This window comes from Heteronotia binoei, chromosome 19, assembly GCF_032191835.1.
Source record: "Heteronotia binoei isolate CCM8104 ecotype False Entrance Well chromosome 19, APGP_CSIRO_Hbin_v1, whole genome shotgun sequence".
NCBI classification, from domain to species: domain Eukaryota; kingdom Metazoa; phylum Chordata; class Lepidosauria; order Squamata; family Gekkonidae; genus Heteronotia; species Heteronotia binoei.
In genome coordinates, this window is record NC_083241.1 from 12,039,748 (window position 1) to 12,065,228 (window position 25,481).

The 25,481-nt window shown below is 45.6% G+C and overlaps 1 protein-coding gene across 8 annotated transcripts in view; it reads left to right on the forward strand.

Annotated features, from left to right (window-relative positions):
• Nucleotides 1-25,481, forward strand: part of MEF2A (myocyte enhancer factor 2A) — a 143,352-nt gene that overhangs the window by 52,586 nt on the left and 65,285 nt on the right. For all 8 annotated transcript variants that reach the window (XM_060259863.1, XM_060259868.1, XM_060259862.1 and 5 more), the window contains exon 3: nt 3,939-4,142. In XM_060259863.1, the coding sequence (XP_060115846.1) occupies nt 3,939-4,142 (204 nt within the window). The remainder of the gene's footprint in view (nt 1-3,938; nt 4,143-25,481) is intronic.

The window sequence follows — 25,481 nt, forward strand, 5'->3', positions numbered from 1 at the left end:
GCCATCTGAGAAGCACTTATGGTCATTTCAAACAGTGTCATTTCTCTCCCCCCCCCCCCCTTTTCACCATGTGATCTTTCTCAGACTTTCTAAAAAATGTTCAAAAGTTAGCACTGTAGCACCATTGAGATGCATTGACTCCATTCCGAGAAAGATTGTGCGGCAAAACAAGGCAGGAAAAAAGCTCATTGTAGTAAGCAATATGGGTGTTTTAAACAGCATTCACAACTACTTAAAAGCACAATAAGGGGGTTGAAAATGAAAAAAAAAATTCCCACAAAAGCAGCTCAATCACACTTTGCTAACCTGACACATAGAGGTTTGTATGCACAGGTGAATAAGTTCCACTAGCAACTGGATACTAAAATGGGTTTGTCTGAAATGACAGAAAAAATCCATTAGCAGCCACTTACTAAAACGAAATACAAAGGCAGTTGGAAAAGGGCTGACATGTTTTCAGTTTTTGGTTCATGTTTTTGCATTTGAGGCACTATAGACCAGAGGTGTCAAACTCATTCATCACGAGGCCCAGATCTGACATAAATGCCATCGTGGCTGGGCCATGTGTGCCATACAAATATATTGCCAGCTACCCAAGATGTAAACTTTATAAAGGATACAGGCAAACCCAATTAATGATGTTATTTTTACTCAAAATACAAACAAAAGCGATTGGTTCTTAGCAGTGAAAGTGATTGATTTTACTGGGGAATTCACAAAAGCTCCAATAAATGTATGCAATACTAGTGGGGAGTACCATATATTTCCATACATACCAGTTGCTTGTGGGCTGGTTAGAAGAAGAAGATGATATTGGATTTATATCCCGCCCTCCACTCCGAAGAGTCTCAGAGCAGCTCACAATCTCCTTTACCTTCCTCCCCCACAACAGACACCCTGTGAGGTGGGTGGGGCTGGAGAGGGCTCTCACAGCAGCTGCCCTTTCAAGGACAACCTCTGCCAGAGCTATGGTGGACCCAAGGCCATTCCAGCAGGTGTAAGTGGAGGAGTGGGGAATCAAACCCGGTTCTCCCAGATAAGAGTCCGCACACCTAACCACTACACCAAACTGGCTCTCCCAGGTTAGGAGCCCTGGATGGGCTGGTTCTGGCCTTCAGGTTAACACCCCTGCATAGGCTACAGAACTGGATTGGTTGTCCTTTTTACCCTCAGTTTCACATGTCTGCTTATTACAGCGGTGAGGGGAAGTGCTGTCCAACCACAGTTGATTTAAGGTGACCCTGGAGGGGTTTCAAGGCAAGAGACACTGAGAGGTGATTTGCCTTTGCCTGCCTTTTCATAGCAACCCGGGACTAACTTGGTGCTCTCCTGTCCAGTTGGAGAGCCAGTTTGGTGCAGTGGTTAAGTGTGCGGACTCTTATCTGGGAGAACTGGGTTTGATTCCCCACTTCTCCACTAGCAGCTGCTGGAATGGTCTTGGGTCAGCCATAGCTTTCAAGAGGTTGTCCTTGAAAGGACAGCTGCTGTGAGAGCCCTCTCAGCCCTACTTACCTCACAGGGTGTCTGTTGTGGTGGAAGAAGATAAAGGAGATTGTAAGGTGCTCTGAGACTCTGATTCAGAGAGAAGGTGGGGTATAAATCTGCAGTCATCTTCTTCCAGTGACTAACCAGAGATCAGGCTAGCCTGGGCCATTCAGGTCAGAATGCTTATTATAGTAGCATTTAACAAAGAGGAAATTTCTAAAGTTGTTTTTTTTAACCACTATTCCCTATTCAGGAAATTCTTCCTGAAACACAGCAATGTAACACCACCTGTTAAGTGTAGTTCCATTTGTAGAGCCAGAATGTCTTGGTTTTAAGAGAGACTGTGCAGGAAGGAGGGGAAAAAAAAGTTTCTTCTTTGATATACTGTTTGTTTTCCTAGTTTGTACACTGCTCAGAGAGCTTACATTAGGTGAGAATTCAGTGGGCTTCTGCATTTCAAACAATGTGAATGGTGTGTGGAATGAGAGCAAGGATACAGCAGTGGTCTGAATCTCCACTCTGCCTTGTAAGCTTGCTGGGTGATCTTGGACCAGCCGTTAACTCTTAGCCGAACCTACTCACAGTAACTCTGTGAGGATAAAATGAATTTTGGGGAGGCGGGGGGGGGGGGGAGAGAATAAAGTAAGACGCTTTGGGTCCCCACTGGAGAGAAAAGCAAGGTGTAAATGAAGTAAATAAATAAATATGCTGCCCTTTAGCAAGTGCCCTTTTCTCCTGAGTTGCACCAGTCCTGTTGTATTTCCAGTCCAAGAACTGAACAACTGGATTGTTCTGGTTAACAAAGCAGGCATAAATAATCAAAGTGAACCAGAATGACTTGGGGTTTCAGGGATTCTGCTCCTGACCCTCCTGTAGCATCCGGTTGTGGCTGATGTTATAAACCTCAGATGCAGAGCGAGGGCAAAGCACGCATTGTAGGGGGCAAGTGAAGGGAATACATTTCATGCTTTGTTTGTGTCCTCCCCGCAGAGCCTCACTGGGTGTTCACAGAAGGCGGAATCCCTGATGGAACTAGCATTAGGGGACTGCCTAGAGGTATGGGAAGCCTTTCAGTTCTCCAGTTAGGGGATGGTGATGCTGGATCACCAGCTGAACAGTACAGCAGTCTCTCTAGGCACATCACAAGAGCCAATGTGGCATGGTGGTTAAAATGTCAGACCCAGGTTCATATCCCCATTCTGCCGTGGAGGCTTGCTGGTTAACCTTGGGCCAGTCACGCACTCTTAGCCTAACCTACTTCAAAAGTTGAGGTGTGACTAAAATAGAGGAGAGGAGAACATGTAAGCAGCTTTGAGTCCCCACTGGGGGGAATGAAGGGGTACAAATGAAGTAGGTAAATAACAATATATGGTGGGTAATCACAATAAATAATCACAGCTTTTTGTAACTAGTAAATACAAGCTAGTCTTGTGTAGTGGCTAGAGTGTCAGACTAGGATCCAGGAGATTCTGGTTCAAATCTGTACTGGATCATGTAGCTCGCTGGGTGACCTTTGGCTAGTCTTTCTCTGTCTCTTGTTTCTTCACTGGATTGTGAGGATATATGTAGGAAGAGAGACAGATGTATGCTACCTTGAGCTCCTAGGAAGAATTGAGAGATAAAAATGTACTGAATGCATTAATTTATCCTTTGCCTGCATTTATGTATAGATTTTCCAAGCCTTCACTTGCCTGAAAGATACCAGTGAGGGACTACAGCGGAATTACTCAAGATCAGTAAATTCTTGACATATATGAGAGAGATACAGTTTACACCGGTTTTGCTCTCTTGTGTTTGTGATGGTGGAAAGTGCTATCAAGTCGCAGCTGACTTACAACGACTCCTCATGGGTTTTTCAAGGCAAGACACAAACAGAGGTGGTTTGCCATTACTTGCCCCTGCTTAGCAGCCCCGGACTCCCTCGGTGGTCTTCTCTCCAAGTGCTCAGTGGGGGCTGGCCCTGCTTGGTTTCTGAGAGCTGGCCAGATCGGACTATTATGGGCTATCCAATTCCAAAACCCTTTATCGGCATAACAATTTAAAAAAAAAAAAGTAGCAGTACAAATCAGCCTGTATGCCAACAAGGAGAAACAATCAAAGTACAATTTGATTTGTTACATTAGGTGTAGTAATAATAATAGGACACAGTGATAAAAGCTTGGAACAGTAATCTCAAATATGACAGTAATTAAAGTGGTTATAGTAAAAAAGCTTAGCTATCCAAAGAGGAGTCATAAATACACTTTATTTCTCTCACTCTTTTCGCCCTTTCCTCTTCCCTTTTTTCGCATGGGCTACTATCCATGTTGAGGACTGCTTTGTTAAAAGTTTGTTGTTTTGATGATGCTCCATTTGTAGAGACTCCACACTGACTATTATGTATTGCTATGCAAAGTGTTCTGTGCGCTTTCTTTTTCTTTTTTTTTTAAAAATCTGTTTTCTCTCTCGTGTAGGTGACCTTTACAAAAAGGAAGTTCGGATTAATGAAGAAAGCCTACGAACTGAGCGTGCTCTGTGACTGTGAAATAGCGCTCATCATTTTTAACAGTTCTAACAAACTCTTTCAGTATGCCAGCACAGATATGGACAAAGTTCTTCTCAAATACACGGAGTACAACGAACCTCACGAGAGCAGAACCAACTCGGACATTGTTGAGGTAACCCGACTGAATTAATTTCTCACCTGCTTTAGTTCAGGGAAAGCCACCGTGTCTGATTGAGGTATTAACCAAAAGTCCTCGGGATTAATTGAATTATACGCTGTTTATTTATCCAGATTGCTCAGATAACGACAAGATGCAATTGAATCTTTTTGTCATTAAGGTGAGGTTATCATGGGATTTTAAGATCTAATAATGGTTTTGTGCTGTCGGATTGCAGCTGACTTGTGACGACCTCAGAACCATGGGGCTTTCAAGGAAAGAGATGAGCAGAGGTTTTGCCTTCTTCTGCCTAGCAGCCTTAGTGGTCTCCCATCCAAATACTGATTATGATCTACTTAGCTTCCAGCTTCCATTCGTCCAGTATGGGCTATTCAGGCTGCTAATAATAAGCGTACGCTCATCAAGTCAGAACTAACTCATGTTGCCCCAGGATCGTGGGGTTTTCAGGGCAAGAGATTAGCAGTAGTTTGCCATTGCCTTCCTTGGCATAGTGGCCCTTATCTTTCTTAGTGGTCTCCCATCAGAGAGCTAACTGCGCCAGCCCAAGCTCTGACAAGATGGGGCTATTCTGGCTTTTCAGCCTACTGGTTCAGTATTCCTTAAATCTTTATCAGCATGGATTCCATGGTGCGTGTTCTCTCTGCTATGGAAGAATGTCAAATCATAATCATACGCAGGGCCTTTTGGGGTTTTTTTTAAAAAAAAGCCCAGCAGGAACTCATTTGCACATTAGGCCACACCCCCTGATGTCACCATTGTTTCACATATTACTTTTTTAAAGAAAAAGCCCAGCAGGAATTCATTTATATATTAGGCCACACCCCCTCAAACCAAGCCAGCTGAAACTGCGTTCCTGCTCAGAAAAAGCCCTGATCATGTGTCTGCAGATTTGCATTTCTAGCTCTATCAGTATTCTCTTTTGCAGTTCATACACTTGTTTGGACTAGTGTGCGCTCCTCGTATCAAAGGAGGCATGAAGTTTGTAGGACTTGCATAGGGTTTTAGCCAGCCGTGACTCGGCTTACTTAGTTGCTACTGGCTGAGGAGGATTTTTGTGAATTTAGTACAAGGTCCAGTTCACGAAAAGTTTGAGAGATCATTTAAACAGCATTCAGGTCTCAGTCTCAAAAAGTCTGAAACTTCTTTTTGAGAGGGTTTTTTTTTTTTTTGCTTCAGTATTTATGTAAATAATTTGCAGCCCTTGTCATGGGGCAGTTAAATCACTACTACAATAAATGGGTTATATTTCAATCCTTCCGTTGCCATTTTTATTCAAAGGTTTTAAAATAGTCACCTTTACATGAAAAATCCATTGGTTTTAAATGAAACTGAGTTGTGTAACTGATCTGTCAGTTGAGTTCTGGCCGTGGAAATAAGCGTACAGCTCTGGGTGGTGTCTTTTCAAGCAAGTAGCAAATGGTTTTTTTGAGGTGAGGATGGGTGGGACAGCTGCTCTTAGCCAACATTTTGTATAATTGCTCATCTGCTGGCATTCCTCCTTGTTGAGCTGGCAGATCGCATGGAGTGCTATGTAAATACTTCGAGGATGCATAGAGATGTCCCACTTTTCTACTGAAGATTGGCTTCTGCATTATGATGTTTCCGTTCAGCAGTAGAACTGCCATAACCTCTTTTTGTCCTTTAACTGAGAAAAATACATTGATTGCCTTGATCTGCACTGAAGTCCAGTGAGACCTTCTCATTTATGAGGTTTTTCTGTTGCAGGGTAAAACAGAAGACCAGTGGCCTAGAAGAACAACTGGTTTTTTTTTTCCTGGCATAAGCTTTTATGAGTCAGAGCTCACTTCATCTAACGCACTCTGACTCTTGAAGGCTTATGCTGGGCTGAATCTTAAGGTGCCACTGGACTTGTCTTCTGTTTTGCCGTTGCACACTTAACACAGCTACCCATCTGGAATTAAACTCACATAGTGGCTGTTGATGTACTACAGGGCATAGTCTCTTCCTGTCTTCTATTCCCTTTGCCACACAAATACGGACCAGAGTTTTCGGTTTTAAGGAGGGTATGTTGCTGTAGCTGGGCAAAAGTTATGTAGCCTAACCATGTCCATTAGTTTCTGTTAATTCTTTGTAAATTACAGCGTCTAATGCATTATTCAGCTGTCATTTGAGGGGTGGAGAAAGCGGGGGGAAGGCCAGTAGGAATTAATTTTTGTCTTTGCACGGGCTCCCCGTCCTGGACTTACAACCAATGTTTCCTCTAAGCCGCAGAGTCTTGTGAGCAAAAATTCTACTTTGTGAGCTACTGGCATCAAAGTTGTGAGCTGCTGCATAAATTAGTGTGCTCTGGGATCCTCCTTCCTGAGCTAAGACAAAAATGTGTGAGCTGGAGGCTAAAAAATCTGTGAGCTAGCTCACACTAACTCAGCTTAGAGGGAACACTGCTTACAACCCCTGCGAACATTTAAGGGATAGTGCCTGTGCGGGGGGGAGTGTGTTGCTGACACTGTGATGCCATTTCCAGACGAGTGCTACAAAATTATTTTACCATTCTCCCTCTGAGGCAGAGGACATCTTGTGGGTAATTTCCCATCCTGCTTGTAGGGAGGCAGGATAATTTATTTATTTAAAACTTCCTGCTTCCTGTGGGAGTCACCCTTAAGTCAGTTCATTTCCTGCCTCAGTAGGGAGAGCGTGTCAGAAAATAGTCTCTGCAGTGCTATTCTTTTTTCTTTTAATCATCAATTTCTCCTGTTTCCTTTCACCATCTATCTGTCTCTTTCTGTAAAAGAAGAGCAACGCAAGGACAGAGAGAGAGGAAAGAGAAAAATCTCTTCAGGGCCAGTGTCCTTAAGGGCGACCATTTTACAGCTCACCAGCCAAGGCTTGCCAGTCCTGGGAGTGAGCTAGCTAGGATGCGATTAAAGATCGCAGAAGGATGCAGGGCAGTCGGGACGAATTCCTATCGGACAAAGATAGGGAGCCCTTAGAGACACCTGCCTACCGTGGAGCCGACAAGACCCAACCGTGGCTTGTTTTGGTCTCCCCATCGACGCCGCAGTATCGCGGCTCCAGTACGAAGCACGGCAAAACTTCCTGTGCTTCTGACAACGCGGCCATGAGCAGCACAGCGAGAGGCCTTTCACAGCAGCCACCGGAACACTCCAGGGGCAGAGAGAGGGGCGAAATGGCAGCAAGTACTGTGGTTAACGTGTATGTAAATGCCCAGTTGTCTTCCCCCCCTTTGTATGACGTGGCCGGCACAAGCGTTTACTCGTGAATAGAGCTGCAAGAGGGTTTTCATGATAGGGAGTTGGGGGGCTTAATCCCAGTCCTGCTACCAAGTGATTTTTTTGAGGTTCTGAAGGGCCAGCTTAGAGAGAAACTGGTGAGCCTCCAGAAGCCTAGGGGCAAGAGGCCACGTAGATCTCCAGCCTCCTCCCCCTCCCCATCTCCCCCCTCCTCTCCATGTAGCAGACCTAAAGGAAAGAACCTTAGGTCCTGGCCGACCAAGGCTGCCCAGAAACAAGTGTCAGTAGATGAAAGACAAGGGGATCAGTCTCCTGATGGGACAGACCACCCAGCCAATACAGACGATAGGGAGGAGGGAGAGTTCTCTGCAGACGATGAGGACTCAGAGATCCTAGTCCCAGAGCCTGCAAAATAATTTTTTAATATGGAAGATTTTTTTTATTTCAATATTTCTTTTCAAAGACTTTAGCAGCCTTACGCCTAGTTGATGACCCCGATATTGAGGAAGATGCAGAAGTAAAACATAAGTTAGGCCACAAGGAGTGCGACAGGGGATTCTTCCCCAGGCACAATGCCACCGAAAAAGCCTTTCCTTTTCCAGCTTATTTTGAGAGACGAATGAGAGCTGAATGGAAGAAACCTTTCGCTAACAAGCAGTACCCAGGTTTCATCAAGAAACTATTCCTTCGCTAAGGAAAACTTGCAGGTTCCAGTGGCCGATGCCCCTGTGGCGGCTTTACAAAGTTGTGGGTTGGTCTCAGAAGAGGGTCATGGGACTTTAAAGGATGCCTTAGATAGGAAAGCTGAATTCGCTTTACGCAAGGCTCATGAAGCATCCTCTGTGTCTCTCAAAGCTTCAGCAATAAGTTCTCTGGTCGCCAGGGCATCTATCGTTTGGCGAAGAAAATTACTAAAGATGCTACCAAAGGAGAATTCCAGAGTCATGGATGGAGCAAATAGATTACTAAAAGCGGCTTCCTTTCTCACCGATTCCACCCTAGACCCATTGGTTTTTGCTTCCCGAGCAATCGCATCCACTGCCGGAGCAAGACGTTCCCTCTGGCTCAGACCTTGGTCTGCAGACACCAGGTCCAAGAACATAGTAATGTCATATCCTTTCCAAGGGGGAGTGCCTTTTCTGCAAACATCTAGATAAGAGCCTGGTAGAAACTAGGGATAAAAAAAAGGCTATGCCACGCTTCATTAGGCGTCAAGACGGTCGGCAAAATTTTTCCTCTTCCTTTCGTACCCGACACACCCTTCAAAAGTTTCTACAGGACTCAAAGAGAAACTCATGGTCCTTGTCCAAGCAACCCTTTCGTAGACTCACCTTCCACAATAGGTTCAACAAACAAGGCAAACAACCAGACAGAACCGACCGAGATCCAAAATCCAAGCAATGACTACCAGAGTCTCCTTGTTGGTGCCCATCTACTTCACTTTGCACAGGTCTGGCAGGACTCACAAATAGACAATTGGTGCAAGGAGGTGGTAGCAGGCATCCGTACCTAGATGATAATCTGATACGCTCACCATCCATGATGAAAGCCCATGTGATCACCAACAAGACCATCCAGTGCCTGGAGGAATTTGGCTTTGTCATCAACAGACAGAAAAGCTCTCTATGCCCATCTCAACATCTGGAACATCTAGGGGTAGTCATCGACACGGAGACATCGTGGCTGTTCCTAACCCGAAGAAAGGCTCAGAAGATCAAAGAATCGACAACGGTGGTCATCCAAAGCAATCTTTCCTGATGTCATTGGCTTCTCTCCAAGGTCTGATGATTGCGTCTATAGACTCAGTCCAATGGGGGAGATTGCACGCAAGACAGCTTCAGAGCTTTCTCCGGCCGTTTCAGCGCCAGATTTCCAGAAAAGCAGATCGGACTCTCAGAGTCCCTCTACAGGTGAAGATGATCTTAACATGGTGGACAAAGACACAAAATTTGCTACAAGGAAAATGTTTCTGGGTCCAAGAATGGCATCAAATCTTCACGGATGCCAGTCTGTCAGGCTGGGGGGCGACGTTCCAACAGATGCCAGTACAGGGGACATGGTCCAGTCAGGAAACAAGACTTCCAATAAATGTTTTGGAGCTAAGAGCGATCCGACTGGCACTGATTCATTTTGCTCCTCTTCTTCGACACAAGCACATCATGATTTGCACAGACAACATTGCAGCGAAGGCATATATCAACAAGCAGGGGGGATCCAGGTCCAGGATTGCTACACAGGGAAGCTTGCAGCCTCTTTGCGTGGGCTCAGTCACACTTCAAGTCCATCAAGGCGGAACATGTACATGTACGCAAGCGGATTGGCTAAACAGACAGCAGCTAAGAGAAGGGGAGTGGGCACTCAAACAGAGCTCATTTCAGGAAATAGTGTCACTTTTGGGGGAACTGAAAGTGGATCTATTTGCATCTCCGTTGAATCACAAACTCCTTCGCTTTTACACACGCTACTATCACCAGCTAGCGGAGGACACAGACGCACTGACTGCTCCCTGGCCAAAGAAACTGCTGTACGCATTCCCCTCAATCCCTCTTCTTCTGAGACTTCTTCGGTGAATACAACTCAGGGCAGAGGTTATTGTAGTGGTCCCATATTGGCCACGGAGACCCTGGTTGACAGATCTGCGGGAACTGGCAGTCTCAAAACCAGTGACGCTACAGGTGACAAAAGGTTTGCTTCACCAGGGGTCAATTGACCACCCCAGTCCAGAATGGTTTTGCTTTACCATCGCGTGAGAGAGCGGGGTGGGAGGTTGCCTGCTGTGCGTGGGCTACAAGTGTTCTTAGTGATCGTTGTTCGACAGTCCGGTGTCTGCTCTGCGGGCCATTTCTAGAACACCGCTAAACGCTTTTTTTGTACTAGAAGTTTTGCTTGATAAATCTTTGAAAACATCCAGGCAATTAGCATGCCTTTGTGTGGCTGTTCTGGCAAATTACACAGAGAGGGTGTAAACCTGAAGTCATTTGCAACACTTCATTCGACCTTCAGTGCAGGCTGTGTTCTCTGTAATTGTGTAGTTGCGTTTCACAGCTAGTGGCACTGAGCCAGCAAATGGGGGCAGACTTGGGTCTGCACGCTGGCACGGCAGTAACCTTCGTTGCTGCGACTTCGCTGAGAAGCCATGCAGTGCAGTATTCATCATGGAAGGATATCTGGCAGCCGCAGCAGCCTTGGATGAGGCATGGAAAAGGCAACGTTCCCTGCAGTTCAGCATGCCTCTGCCGAAGCCTTGATGAATTTTCATTGGCTTTAGAAGCCAGGCATTTTTTTTAGCCTTCAGGGTTTGATATTTTAATGACCACATTTTCTAATTATTGCCACCACAAAAACCTAATCCTAAACCTTTCACCGTTATTTTTCTTAAAGCTATGGAAAAAAGCATGGCAGTGTATAAATGAATATTGGGTAACCCTGGTTGTCATCACCATGACAAAAAGCTGACCTCGGTCCCTTGCCTAATTCCCCCCTCCTCAATTTCCTCATAACTTCATTATTATTTTTTTAAAACCTCAACTTAATTGAATATTGGAGCCAGCATAGAAGGGAACTGTTTAAGAAATGAGTTCATTCACCCCCATTAAAACATATCCAACCAGCATTACAACTGCACTGGCTGCCTATAGCATACCGGATTTGGGACTGTCTTTCCCCATATGTTCCCCAAAGAGCATTTCGGTCAAGTTCACAATATCATCCGTCTGTCTCCAACCTGAAGGCTGGTTGTGACCAGAGCCAGGGCCTTTTTGGCTGTGGCCCCCTAGCTGTGGAGCGATCTGCCATAAGAGATTAGGGCCCTGCAGGACCTGTTACAGTTCCACAGGGCCTGTAAAACTGAACTTTTTCTCTCGTCTTTTGGTTAATACCTTCAAGGTTGTTCGCAGGAGTGACCTAGCTCTCCTATTGGTGACACTATTGTAACAAAATCTATGCTGAGCCCTGTCACACAGCCACTATCGTGGACTGTGGTCCGTAGAATACTGACCCCTGACTATTTTGTTATTATGTCTATGATTTTAATAATGTTTTATTAAGTTATGCTATTGTAATTTTGATTATGTTTTAATGTTATTGTCGTTATTGCTGGAAGCCGCCTGAGCTGTTTGCAGGAAGGACAGGGTATAAATTAACAGAAATAAATAAATGGTGTAAAGTTATAATGACAAGAACTTTGCGCGCATGCATTTTTACGTGGCACAACAAGACACAATCTGCAGTGATAAATATGCTTTGTCCTTCCACCGAGGGCTGCCAGGAGAGACTTCAATAAATTGCTGAAAATACCAGGTGCCACAATGAAATTTCTAGACACCCTGGTAGGGATTTGTTGATCCCTGTGTTAGTCCCTATGTTAGTTAGATACCTATGTTAGCTAGTTAGGCAGAAAGTGAAGAGGACCTAAAGAACTTCTTGCTGAGGGTGAAAGAGTAGAGCGCAAAAGTTTTTTTGTTTTTTTTTTATAAATAGTCTTTATTTGTTATTCTATTTAGTCCATTACAACAAATATTTTTATTTCCAACCCGCCCTTCCTCCCTCCCCCCCCCCCCGACCCTTTACTTCTAGTCTCTTCCCCCCAGCCATGGGCACAAAGTCTTCCACTGAATGTCCGTCCTTCCTTCTATCGCTGTCCATTCTAGGTAGGTCTTCCATCTGGTCGTAATTTCCTTGGTTTTCACATCCCATGTTGTCTCCTTCTTAAGTACTGCCACAATGTCTGACTGTATAAATTCAAACAAATAATTGTGCCAGATTTCTACTGTCCATTTACTTTTGTCCTTCCAACCCAAAGCGATGACCGCCTTACCCGCCAATACCATAGCCTTGACTAAATTTTGCATGCTCCTGTCTATTATCGGGCCACCTATTGTGCTGAGTAGAGCGCAAAAGTAGGCTTGAAACTCAACATCAAAATAAGATCATGGCATCTGGTCCCATCACTCCTTAGCAAATAGAAGGGGAAGACATGGAAGTAGTGACAGACTTCACATTTCTGGGATCCAAGATCACTACAGATTGTGACTGTAGCCATGAAATTAAAAAAACGTTTGCTCCTTGGGAGGACAGCTATGGCGAACCTGGGCAGTATAATAAAAAGTAGAGACATCAGCCTGCCAACAAAAGTCCGTATAGTCAAAGCGATGGTATTCCCAGGAGTAATGTATGGCTGTCAGAGTTGGACCATAAGGAAGGCCGAGCACAGAAGAATGGATGCTTTTGAGCTGTGGTGCTGGAGAAGACTCTTGAGAGTCCCTTGGGCTGCAAGAAGATCCAATCAGTCAGTCCTAAGGGAAACCAACCCTGACTGTTCCCTGGAAGGTCAGATGCTAAAGCTGAAGCTCAAAAACTTTGGCCACCAAATGAGAAGGGAGCACTCCCTGGAGAAGATCCTGATTCTGGGAAAGACAGAAGGCAAAAGAAGAAGGGGGTGGCAAAAGATGATATGGCTGGACAGCGTTACCGATGTAACAAACACGGATTTGAGCAGACTTCAGAGGATGGTGAAAGACAGGAGAGCCTGGCGTGACTTTGTCCATGGGGTCACAAAGAGTCGGACTCGACTGCGACTGAACAACATGTTAGTCCCTCTCGTCTCTCTCTCCTACTGAAACTAATCCTGAGCACACATAATTGGAATTAATGCATATTCCTTCTGCTGCTTGTCCACTCTCTTCCCTCTCCTAGCCTCCTTTATTTCAGTCTTTAGAGCGTGAAGTCCTAGAGAACACCCTTAAAGTCTGTAAAGTTACCACAGTTGTTGTCAGCGCTGTGAAAATAACATCCTGGAAGCCAAAAGACTGGAAGGAACAGAGGAAGGTATTGCCTTCCGAGCAGCGGCTTCCTACTAATCCAAAGCTGGGTGGATGTGTGACCCTGGCAACACAGACCCAAGTAGTGCTGAAGAGCTCTGCTTACCATGACACAAGTGGCTGTTGTATTGTGTTTAAACAAAACTATAAACAAGCTTTTGGCTGGTTGCCAAAGTAAGAGCTTTAATTTAATTTAATTTAATTTTTCGATTTATACCCCGCCCTATCCCGCAAGTGGGCTCTGGCCAGCTTACAACATTAAGAAACCTTACAAAACATCAAACAAACTACATCCAAACTAGATAATATCATAATTACAGAACCGACAAAAACCATGATCCGCATCATTGGCGACAAGTCATAGACCACATATAGGCTGGTAATGTTCAGCATAACATAAGCATAAGGTGCTGGGGGGAGCGATGATTTCAGGGGACGCTCGCTGGATCAATTAAAAGCCTGGCAGAAGAGATCCGTCTTACAGGCCCTGCGAAACTTAGATAAGTCCAGCAGGGCCCGGATCTCCAGCAGGAGCTCATTCCACCAGGTAGGGGCCCAGACCGAAAAGGCCCTGGCCTTGTTGAAGCCAGTTGAAGCGTCTTCCTTTTGACGAGGCAGAGAAGCAGTGGTTAATGCTAAGATGGCTGATCTTTCCCCCCCTTTTTATTCCATTGATACTCTTTAAATGGTGAACATGTATGTGGGCAAGCTGACTAGTATAAAAATGGGTGACTTTGTAACTTTTATAGACTAACTTGAATTAGTAGATGGATTCAGGTGGGTAGCCGTGTTGGTCTGAAGCAGCAGAATGAAGTCTGCGGTTCAGTGTCATCTTTGAGACCAACAAAGTTTTATTCAGGGTTCTTTTGTAGAAGGAACTCCTTTGCATATTAGGCCACACACCCCTGATGTAGTCAGTCCTCCCAAGAGTTTACAGGGCTCTTAGTACAGGGCCTACTGTAAACTCCAGGAGGATTGGCTACATCAGGGGTGTGTGGCCTAATATGCAAAGGCGTTCCTGCTACAAAAAAAGCCCTGGTTTTATTCCGGGTAGATAAGCTTTCCTGTGCAAGCACACTTCTTCAGATACAATGAGACAGAATCCCCTCAACCATTACATATACAGGAAGATAGAGGGTGGGGTTAATTGCCAGGAAGGGCCAATTAGAGTCAAGATTTGTAATGTAACGTAACAAATACTACAAATTGAAATGTATTTCTCTGGTCTGGGGACAGAGGAGATAAATCTGCACAGCCAATCGTCTCACTTCAAAGAAGAAGAAACTAGTGCAAAGTTTCCTCCGTGCTTCAGAGGAGACAGACAGCAGGGTCTCAATTAAGTACTCTCAGCATTCCACAATTAATACCTTAGTCCCCAATTTTGACATATTTATTTCCTTCACTGTTTATCTCCTATAACTGAGCCCAAACAAATGGTGACTGTGGAGAAACGCCATTTTAGGCCTGTGCTTGTCTGGGAGTTGGTTAGGAGTCCAACTCTAGGCAAGGCTTTGGTCTAGTCTGTTCCTCATTCCTTCTTCCCAGTCCCCTCCGGTCTGGAAGCAGCCCTTCTGAGGAGGCCTCCTAGATAGACAGGAAGTCTTTCAGGCTGGTCTCCCAGAAGGCTGCAGGCAGGAACTGGGGTTTATATTAGAGGTTTTTGGAGGGAAACGGGCAGTTAAAAATTGTCAGGGGAAGCTGACAGTTGAGTTTGATTTGAGTCTTGGTGACTGGTGAGTGGGTTCTGGATGGTATGGTCAGGCCAGTTATATATTAGGGAAAGAAGGAGCGTTTATCCCTACTTTATTTATTACTTCTGTTCACCCTGTATTTAAAAATGCCTGTATACAGTTACAGATTTTAAATAGATATTTTGTCTGTTTAAAAAGGTAGTCCCTCTGTACCACATAGGTTCCCCAGCTGCCTTAGACCATGCTTCTGCAAGAGGGGAGTCCAGGAAAGGGGGAAGGCATACAGTTGGCAAGGGTGCCAATCCTCCAGGGGTCTCCCAAAGAAGGACTTTGGTCTCTGTCATAACCAGGTGCTGGGTTGGCAGAGGACTTTGAGGCCAGGCCTCAGAACTGGTGAGGGGGATTGGGAGTCCTGTTCCTCTCGGTCAGGAACCCCTAAATTGAGCAGGTGGTGGCAGCGTGCCCTAGTGGTGGGGAGAGGATAAGCTCCCTCCAGGAGTTGGCAACTCAAAAGGAAGTTGACGGGACCAGGTCTGAAGGCAGAATCGGGCCGGTTCCATCACACCGACCATATAAACTGAACTTATTATTCCTGTTTGATCTTTATATTTGTTAAACATTTTCATTATGCTGTGTGGTAATTTACTGCTCACCCTCTACCTATATGTATGGACTGATTATTTCCATTTTGTTTCTGTCTCCGTCTTGACTGTAATTGGCTCTTCCTGGCTATTAACCTCCTCCCTTCTGTAATGGTTGAGGAAATTCCGTTTAATTGTATCTAAAGAAGTATGGTAGAACACAGCAAGAGTCAAGTTGCACATTTAAGGCCAACACAAGTTTTATTCAGAATGTAAGCTTCCATGTGCTGGAAGCACACTTCATCAGACAAAAGTATGGAATGGCAAGCAGTCCTGAATATAGAGAAAGTGGGCAGTGAGTAGTATGCAGAGTCATGGAAATGTTTTTTTAGCAGATTAAAAGAGTCACAAGTTGGGGGTCTGGTGTTTGTTAGTTTGGGGGGGGGGGGTTTGCCACTGTGTGACGCACTGTGTTGGACTACATGGGCCACTGGCCTGATCCAACATGGCTTCTCTTATGTTCTTATGTTAACTGGACTGAAACAACAGCAATTAAGTGAAGTGAACTAAAGAAGTGTTCTCACACACAAAAGCTTATACCTTGAATGAAACTTCATGGGTCTTAAAGGTGCCACTGGACTCAAACTTTGTTCTTTGGAATTAGTAGAGTGGGCTATGGTCTTTTGTGTTCCCTTCTGGAAAACTTCCCAGCTGTCTCCCCAGAGCTCACTTCAATAAGATGTGTTTACCTGTAGAATTTCAGTGTGGAACTCATTTATGACAAGTCGAGACTCACAATACTTGAGGTGGGGGATCCCATCCTCACCCCTGCCCCACCAGGCCAGCCACTTTTTGGCCCTCCTGCCTTCAGCAATGCCTTCAGCAGGAGCCAGTTTGGTGTAGAGGTTAAGTGTGTGGACTCTTATCTGGGAGAACCAGGTTTGATTCCCCCCTCCTCCACTTGCAGCTGCTGGAATGGCTTTGGGTCAGCCATAGCTCTGGCAGAGGTTGTCCTTGTGCTATGAGAGCCCTCTCAGCCCCCCCACCTCACAGGGTGTCTGTTGTGAGGGAGGAAGGTAAAGGAGATTGTGAGTCGCTCTGAAACTCTGAGATTCAGAGTGGAGGGCAGGATATAAACCCAATATCATCATCATCACCATCACCACCTTCTCCTCTTCCTCCGCTAGCCTGGCTGTCGCAGGGAGGCTCCCATTTCTTCTTGCCCACCTGCCACTTGCCTACAGCTCCAGCAACAGAGGGAGTCAGTGGCGACCGTGATGGCTGCCACGCTCCCCTCCCCTGCTTGCTTGCAGTGCCGCTACATGAACTGGTTGGACTGAGGCCCACATCTCTGGCAGCATGGAAGGGGACAGTGGCGATGGCTCCGGCTTTCCATTTGCCTGAAATAAGAAGATGAGAACATAAAAGAAGCCATGTTGGATCAGGCCAATGGCCCATCCAGTCCAATACTCTGTGTCACATAAGAACATCAGAGAAGCCACGTTGGATCAGGCCAGTGGCCCATCCAGTCCAACACTCTGGGTCACATAAGAGAAGCCATGTTGGATCAGGCCAATGGCGCATCCAATCCAACACTCTGTGTCACATAAGAACATCAGAGAAGCCTTGTTGGATCAGGCCAATGGCCCATCCAATCCAACATTCTGTGTCACATAAGAACATCAGAGAAGCCTTGTTGGATCAGGCCAGTGGCCCATCCAGTCCAACCCTCTGTGTCACATAAGAACATAACAGAAGCCACGTTGGATCAGGCCAGTGGCCCATCCAGTCCAACACTCTGTGTCACACAGTGGCCAAAAAATCCAGGTGCCATCAGGAGATCTAGAAGATCAGGACACTAGAAGCCCTCCCACTGTGCCCCCCCTCCCCCAAGCACCAAGAATACAGAGCATCGCTGCCCCAGACAGGGAGTTCCATCTATACCCTGTGGCTAATAGCCACTGGTGCCCCGGCCTTAGGTTGACTGGCTCAAGTGTCAGGCAGCTGCTCCCCTGTTCAGAAAAAGAGGAGCCAGTGTCACCATTTTAACATTAATTTGGGGGTGGGGGTCCGGCAAAGCTCCAGGCCTGCAGAAAAGTGTCTTCAGTATGTATCTGGCCATATTCTCTGTTTCTGCGAATCCACACGGAGTATCAGTGGTCAGTTGTTAGGGTGCTTTGTGGAAGTGGTGAGTTTCGTACTGGGTTTGAATCTTACCTTTCCCACTCAGTTTTGCCCAGTCCCCCTCCTCACCACATCTTGCTTGGTTTTTTATACAGCTGTGTCCCCAAATCCATGGCATAACATTCTTAATAATCATAGGAGACTCTTTTAGCTCCTTCATTTGTGGAAGAACTGGTTGGATCTATTCCTAAATTTTGTAATGCACCATAAGAAAAATGCTACCAAACTATGTTTACAACCTTCCGTTATTCTTGGAGTGTAGCAACAGAGCTTGGAAGTTTTACCGTTGTGTCATTCCTTGCTAGTTCTGTCCGTTTCTGTTAAGAAAACACTGAGTCAGTACAGCCCTCCTTAATTTAAACCGACATGGTTCAGGTGGTTGTCTGCAATGTGACCTACCTTCCGGCTTGACTTGTGTTACACTAAATGGCATTTTTGCTAGTGACACAATGGAGGAAAAAGCATTTTGAAGTCTCTTGGGAAAAGAATGTCCTACATTTTAAAATCCTCCAGATATTTAGATCATTGGCTGTCAAACTTTGCAAGTCAAAAGGCTGTCATCTAATCTCGGTTATTCACAAGCTGTTTGTGTCCTGTGGGAATTCCAAAATGTTGGCCTGCCCCATCCACATTTCTCAAAGGAAATCGGATGCCCATGGCAACAGTATGTATGACTATATATTGGGCTGGATCCAACCTATTTTTCTGCTGGTGAGGAGCCTTTTGACCCCGAAAATGCTGGGGAAATGCAAGGCCAGCATGGTGGTAGCCATGTGGGATGAAAGAAGGAGGGGAATATTTGGTGAGATGGAGTGAAAAATTGGCTGGATCCAACCCATTATCCAACTCTAGCTAAAGCTTACTTTAATAATATGAAGACCTCTGTTCTGATTATTCATGCAGGTCTTAGCACAGGCCTTGACAGATCTTATGCCCCAGGTGAGCATAGCGCTTAAGCATTTTAATGTAGTGCCTAGCACTTTCTGCATTATCATCATGTATTTCTGAGTTCCTCAGTAAAAGCACAAAACTTATTATATCACCTCATGTTTTGTAGCATGCTATAAAACACAGGAGTAAAGTCGCATGTTTATATGTTAGCGCTTTCTGGAGGACAGGAGGACACTCTGACCCACTTGGGTTCCTCTTCCCACAACCCCTGGAAGCAGGAAATTGATTACACTTTCCATAGGCTGCGTAGGGGGTGGGTGGGTGGGAGAGAGACCACCCTTCATCTTCCTGCCTGAGGGAGCGATGGATTTAAACATCTCCTGAGATATTCCTTTAAGGAGCTCCTTCGGTTCTGTGTGCCTTTCTGTGTGTCTCTCCCTTTGTATAAAAAACAAAGGAACTTCATTTGTTCTTTTGGCCTCATCTTCCTCGAGGCCATTTTCCTTTTGACTGCAGTCATGAGTCTGCAACTGAGATATCTGACCATGGGACCTCTTCCCAGGAAGAATTGCGGGCAGTGATCCCCAGGCAGAAGAGTAGGAAATTCTTGCAAACCCGCTTGCCCAGCCTTCCTACTGCAGCAGAACTCTGGAGACAGCCGTAGGCCATGAATTGCCTAGCTTGGATCATGAAGAAACAGGCTTGAGTTTTGGCACCCAAACTGCGACCTTTACTGATCAGCCAGAATGGCCTGCATCGGCCCATCAGGCCTGCTCAATGCAGCAGCCTTCTGCGGCTGTCCAAGCAGTGAGTCGAAGCATGACAATAGCTCCCAATTGGGGGGAAACCAGGAACAGGGAGAGGGTCCCTCCAGGTTCCCAGGATTGGCTAGAACAACTTGTTTCCAATCAGAGAAGAAGAAAAGAGCTTGTTACCCTCCCGGAAAAGTCGATGTGAGGCCTCTTCCACCCCCACCCCCCCACTCCACATTAAATACCTTCAAAAATTAGCTCCTTCAAGGCTTCTAGACACAGAGGAACAGGCTGCCTGTAAAAGCACCTTCCCCATTAGGAGCAATTATTCAAATTTCTGAGTCTGCAGATCTGAAGATAGGGATTCCTCCTTAGGCGCTGAGGAGTTTGATGCAGATCTGGATAAAGAAGACAGCCAGTTGGAGCTTCCCGGTCTCTGACATAAAACAGCAAAAATCCTGCAGCTTTCTGTCCCTCAGGTAGAAATCTCCAAGGAGGAACAGGATGATGACGATCTGGTTCAAGGGGTCTCTGAGGTTTTCTCTAGGGTTCAACTTTTCCCTTCCCTTCCTTTTTAAAAATGGAGATAAAAGAGGAAAGGTCAGATCTACCAATAACCATTTACATTCTGGACAGGCTAAAATAAGGTACTCTTGCCTTCCCAAGGTTACTGAAAGTTCCAGCACTAGATACTCCTGTGGCTAGTTTAGCATCTGGGGTGGGTACTCCCAAAAGAGGAAGAGGGCACCCTTAATGATCCCAATGATAAAAAAGTGACTCAGCTCTCAGCCTTCTCCATTAAAACTTCTGCTGCCACTTCTATGATGGCAAGAGCCTCATACAGGTGCCTTTGTAAATTGCCCCCAAAATACCCAGATATGAATCAGATCCTGTCAAGTTACATGCACAATCTGGAGAGGTCAACTGCCTTCGTGTCTGATGGACACAAAAGTTTTCAGCAAGGACCGTGGCTTCCATAGGGGTAGCCAGAAGACATCTCTGGCTCACGTCCTGGAATGTGGACTCCCTTTCTAAGGCTTGTGTGGCATCTTGGCCTTTCCTGGATGGCAGGCTATTTGGAAACAGCCTAGAGGACATCTTAATAGACACCAAGGACAAAAAGAAAGCCATAGTCCTTTCGTTCCTACAGAACTCTTCCACTGTTTAGATTGGACTCCAAGTGGCAGTCGTGGACCAAATCCGAGCCTAATGTCAGAGCCGCAAGTCAATACTACAGTTCAGCCCAAGCACCAGCCTCCAATAAGGGAGGAAATCGGTCACAGCAACAAAAGTGACCACAGGTTAGCTGTGGGGGGGATGGCATAAAAAATTCCACCAAGCCTAGAACTTATCAGCCACTGGCAAATGGGTAAAAGAAACCACAACCCATGGCTATTTAATGGAATTTGTCACCTCACCTCACAAAAGATTCCAGAGCTCATCAGTCCCTCACTGTCCTATCAAGATAGATCCAAGTGGGCAGCCATGTTCGTCTGAAGCAACGGACTCCAACTTTGTTCTCTCCCATCAAGAGGCAGCGCATTATAGGATGCCATCAGGCATGTGCTCGAGATCACCACCATCAAACCCTTGCCATAATTGCAAAGGTTCTTAGGCATATGTTCTATTTTTTTCATAGTCCCCAGAAAGAACAGGGGCGAGAGGTGTCCTTGACTTCAATTCCTGAATATGTTTGTGTGCTATAGGAGACCTTGAAGACCATTGTGGAAGTCCTGCAGAAGGAGGACTTCATGGCCTCCATCAGTTTGACTGAGGCATATCTTCACATGCTCATAACTCCCCAGGACAGACAGTATCTGAGATTCACCTTTGGTCAGAAACACTTCCAGTTCAAGGCCATGCTGTTTGGGTTGGCATCAGCGCACAGGATATTCACAAAATTGACCAGCTCACTTGTTGCAAGCCTGCGTCTTAGAGGAATCCATTTCCATCCCTACCTCAGCAGCCTCCTTATAAGGTTAGCTTCACAAGAGTAGGCACTCAGGGACATTTAGGATACTATCCAGTGCCTCTTCAGTCACAGCTTCCAGCTAACACCTGCCCAAGTCATGATGCATTTCAGTCAGCATCAGATTCAATCCAGAAAAATGTGTTTCTTGTACTAGACCAGGCGTGTTGAACTCATTTGTTATGAGGGCCGGACTTGGCATGAATGTTACCTTTTCAGGCCAGGCCATGTGTGTCATAAAATGTAATGCCAGGTAAGGGAGATACAAATTTTATAAAAGACACAGACAGATACGCACACTCAGCCTAATCCACCTCACTGGCTTGTTGAGCCTCAACCAAAGAAGGAAGAGAGGCTTGGTTCAGTAGCTCTGCTGTATGATTGAGAGAGCCTGGCAAAGCAAGCTCTCCCTCCTCCCTTTCCTCCCCATAGGTGGAGCCTCAGCCAATGGAGAAAATAGAGGCTTTGCTCTGTAGCTCTTGTGTGATTGAGCAAGCTTGGCAAAGCAAGCTGTGATGCAGAAGGAAGCAAGAGAGAGGGAGAAGGAAGCAGAAGACAGCCAGTTGCTCGAGGGCCTGATAGGAGCCCTCTGGGGGCCTGATTCGGCCCTCAGGCAGCATGTTTGACACCCCTGTAACTAGACAGAGCAGAGAAGATCTTCAGACAGTAAAACAGGTTTGGTCTGTGAAAGCAATGGATTTGATGGACCTATCACATTTGCTAGGTTATATGATTGCAGCTATCGAGGCAGTCCCTTGGGCTCGGGCACACTCTCAGGTACTTCAGTGGATACTGTTGCCATATCAAAGGCTCATAGCCCTCCAGAAGCACATCAGAGTCAGCATCTCACGAAGGGCCTCCTTTAATGAACAACCAAGAAACACTTGTAGGTAAACCCTTCCAAGTGACCACAGACTTACAGATCACAACAGATGCCAGCCTGATGGATTGGGGAGCCCATTCCACACATGCAGGGGTGGGGTGGGGCTGGAACCATCAGGAAGCTTCCCTCCACATCAGCCTTTTGTGTGCAATTCGTCTGGCACTTCTCCAGATTATTTCTCCAATTATGAGAAATTGGGTAGAGTTTAGGTACGGATTCCAGGTTAGCTCTTGGCTGTCATGATGACTAACCAGGGTTTACGCTGTATTTAGAAGAAGACGACTGCAGATTATTACCCTGCCCTTCTCTCTGAATCAATCTCAGAGCAGCTTGCAATCTCCTTTATCTCTTTCCCCCACGATAGACACCCTGTGAGGTGGATGGGGCTGAGAGGGCTCTCCCAGAAAGCTGCCCTTTCAAGGACGACTCCTACGAGAGCTATGGCTGACCCAAGGCCATTGCAGCAGCTGCAAATGGAGGAGCGGGGAAACCAACCCCGGTTCTCCCAGATAAGAGTCCACACACTTAACCACTACACCAAACTGGCTCACTGCAATCATTTATTTATATTCCATGATAGTTGTGTCAAAGCTTTAAATTACAAGAAACCGAAGAGTTTTGGATTAAGCTTTGTGGTAGCAATATTTACAAAATATGGTCATTATAACTCCGCAGAAAAATATGTCTGACTCCTAAAGCTCAAGGAAAAGCGTCCAGGCTGGTCTTAGCTTGAGGACCACCTTCTCGCTCTGCCAAAGGAGCACATGAAAGAATAGCCCTGAGAAAATTTCCTTGCAAGTAAATGAAAGACTTGAGAATTGGCCATGAGCATGCTCCCTCAGCAAATCTCTGCTCGTGGGGTCTAGGTGCCGTCATTCACTTCTTTCTTTCTGGTTCGCAGCATTAGATCACTTATTGTAGCTGAGATTATTCCTGCTTTAGGGTAGGAATACAACCTTGAGCCTATATGCTTGGGCCCTGATGGAGAGCCTCTTAGTTGCCATGGTTATCGAGCTGCTTCAACAGCAAGACAGATAATCAGCACAGTAGACTGATAGCAATATGATGTAAAGGTATACCGCCATCTGTATCAAATTACTTTCTGCATGTGCATAGCACAATACAAACAATGCACCCATAATAAAATTTATACTCTTGTGCACTGAATGCTCTCTCAGTGGTTTGGGAGCTACTTGTGGCTCTTCAGTGTGTCACCTGTGGCTCTTCTGAGCATTCCCCAATATAGTACCCGCTCTGTGTTTCAGGCCCTAGTCTGGTGAGCTTGTGGTTGTCAGGTGGTTCCTCCCTTGAAACAGGACCAGGTAAGCTGCAAGGCTCCTTGAAGTCCGGCCTGGGAAATTCCTGGAGATTTGGTTGGCAACGCCTGTAAGGGGGATGTTTGGGGAGGGCTTTCACCTGGAATCTACAGCATGCTGTAGAGTTTGCCTTTTGAAGCTGCCATTTGCTTCAGGGAAAATGACCTCTGTTGTCTAGAGGTCATTTCTATTTCTGGGAGAACTCCAGGCCCAAGAATGAGACTAGGGGTTGCACAAGAACTTGGGTAAGCGGAACTGCGCTAAGGCTGTTTGTGTTTCCGCTTGTGCATTGCTGAATCCAAGCCAAGGTGCGCAACCCTCTTTGAAGAAATCTAAAAGCTGCTGGAGTGGAGTGATGCAATAGAGCAGGAATCCCCAGCCTTTTTGATCCATCAGTCACCTTTGGAATTTTGACCCAGGGCAAGTGGGTACAACCACAAAATGGCCGCTTGCAGTAGGTGGAGCCAGTCACAAATGTCAGGGATCAAGGCTATATAGAACTGTAATAGTAATTCTTCAACATTTCAGGCAGAATCGCTGTTTAACAGGATGCCTTGTAACCTACAGAGGCCATCAGAAGCCCTACTGGGCCAAAGCCTCACCTGCTCCCACCCACTTTCTGAAAGCACCTGATGGTGTCAGCAGGAGCCATGGTGCCCTTGGATGGCACATTGGGTGGGGAACTGTTAGGAAGCAGGCACCTTCACTGTGAGTGCCTTGATTGGATTAGAAGTGTATTTTATGAGCCTGTAGCTTTACAAGACTGCAGTTGAATCTAATTTGTCATGCAGATCTGCAGCAGAAGGCGCATCTTGGTGAAACAGGTGGAGTTGGGTATAGGTGATACGGGCTTAGGGGGCAAGGTTAGATGCTAACAGTCTTGAATTGGAGGACTAAAGTAGGAATACCAGCAGTCCATGCTTCCTCAGTCTTTAGTTTCTAGAGGTGGTCGTGTGTTTATGCATATTTTAAAAATATATGTGAATGAATTTCCATGCTCCTAATAGTTTGAAGCTGTTCTTTAAACAGTCTAGTCTATGATGAAGCTCTTCTCTGTCATGCCAAAAAGAAAGCTAATATTTCCCTTTACAAAGAGCAGTATGGAGTAATTTTATTTCTTGATGGGACTGTCTCCTCTCATTTGCACCATGTGGGTAGTCAGTTTGGAAAGCCAAATCAGTGTTGGTTTTTAGCTAGCTCACAGTTTTTTAGCCTCTGACTCGCACGTTTTTGTCTTAGCTCAGGAAAAATGGCCCCAGAGCAAACCAATTTATGCAGTAGCTCACAACTTTAATGCCAGTAGCTCACAAAGTAGAATTTTTGCTCACAAGACTCTACAGCTTAGAGGGAGCATTGGTTGGAATGTATCTTTTGCCAGTGGTCTCCTGGCAACAAGTAGCTGTTTAAAATGTGGTTAATTTTAAAGTTACATGCTCTTCAGCAGTGGCGGAACTGTTAACTATGAGTGCACGTGATGATGTGATTTGAACTGTGTGCTGTCTTTCATTAGTTTCCTTTATCTTTCTTTGGATAATGGGGTAGTTATGCCTTAAGTGGGAACATACAGAATTTATTCATTGTAACTCAGGCTCACCTTTGTCGTGAGCAGATGGGTTTCTACTGGTCCTCAGCTGAGACAGAACGTGCAGAAATCTTTTGGGGTTGCTGTGACTTAGCATATACAGTATGTACATAAGTGCCACGAAGTGGCAACCAACTTAGGGTGACCACAGAGCAAGAGGGAAGCAGAAGAAAATTGCTATTACCTTCCTTCAGTTCCTTCCTTGGTGGTCTCCCCTCCAAGTAGTGACCCTCCTTCCAAGATCTGATGAGATCAGGCTATACTATGCCACCTTCCCTCCAACATATACTGCACCCATCTGAAATTGAAAGGACTAATACTTCATATTTCTTGTCATATATTAGAAAATTATAATTGGGGTGGTTTTTTTATTTCTTCCCCCCCCAACCGTTTTTGTAAAAATTGTGTGGATTTTTTTTTTTCTTTTTGATGGCATTTATTATTTTATTTTGT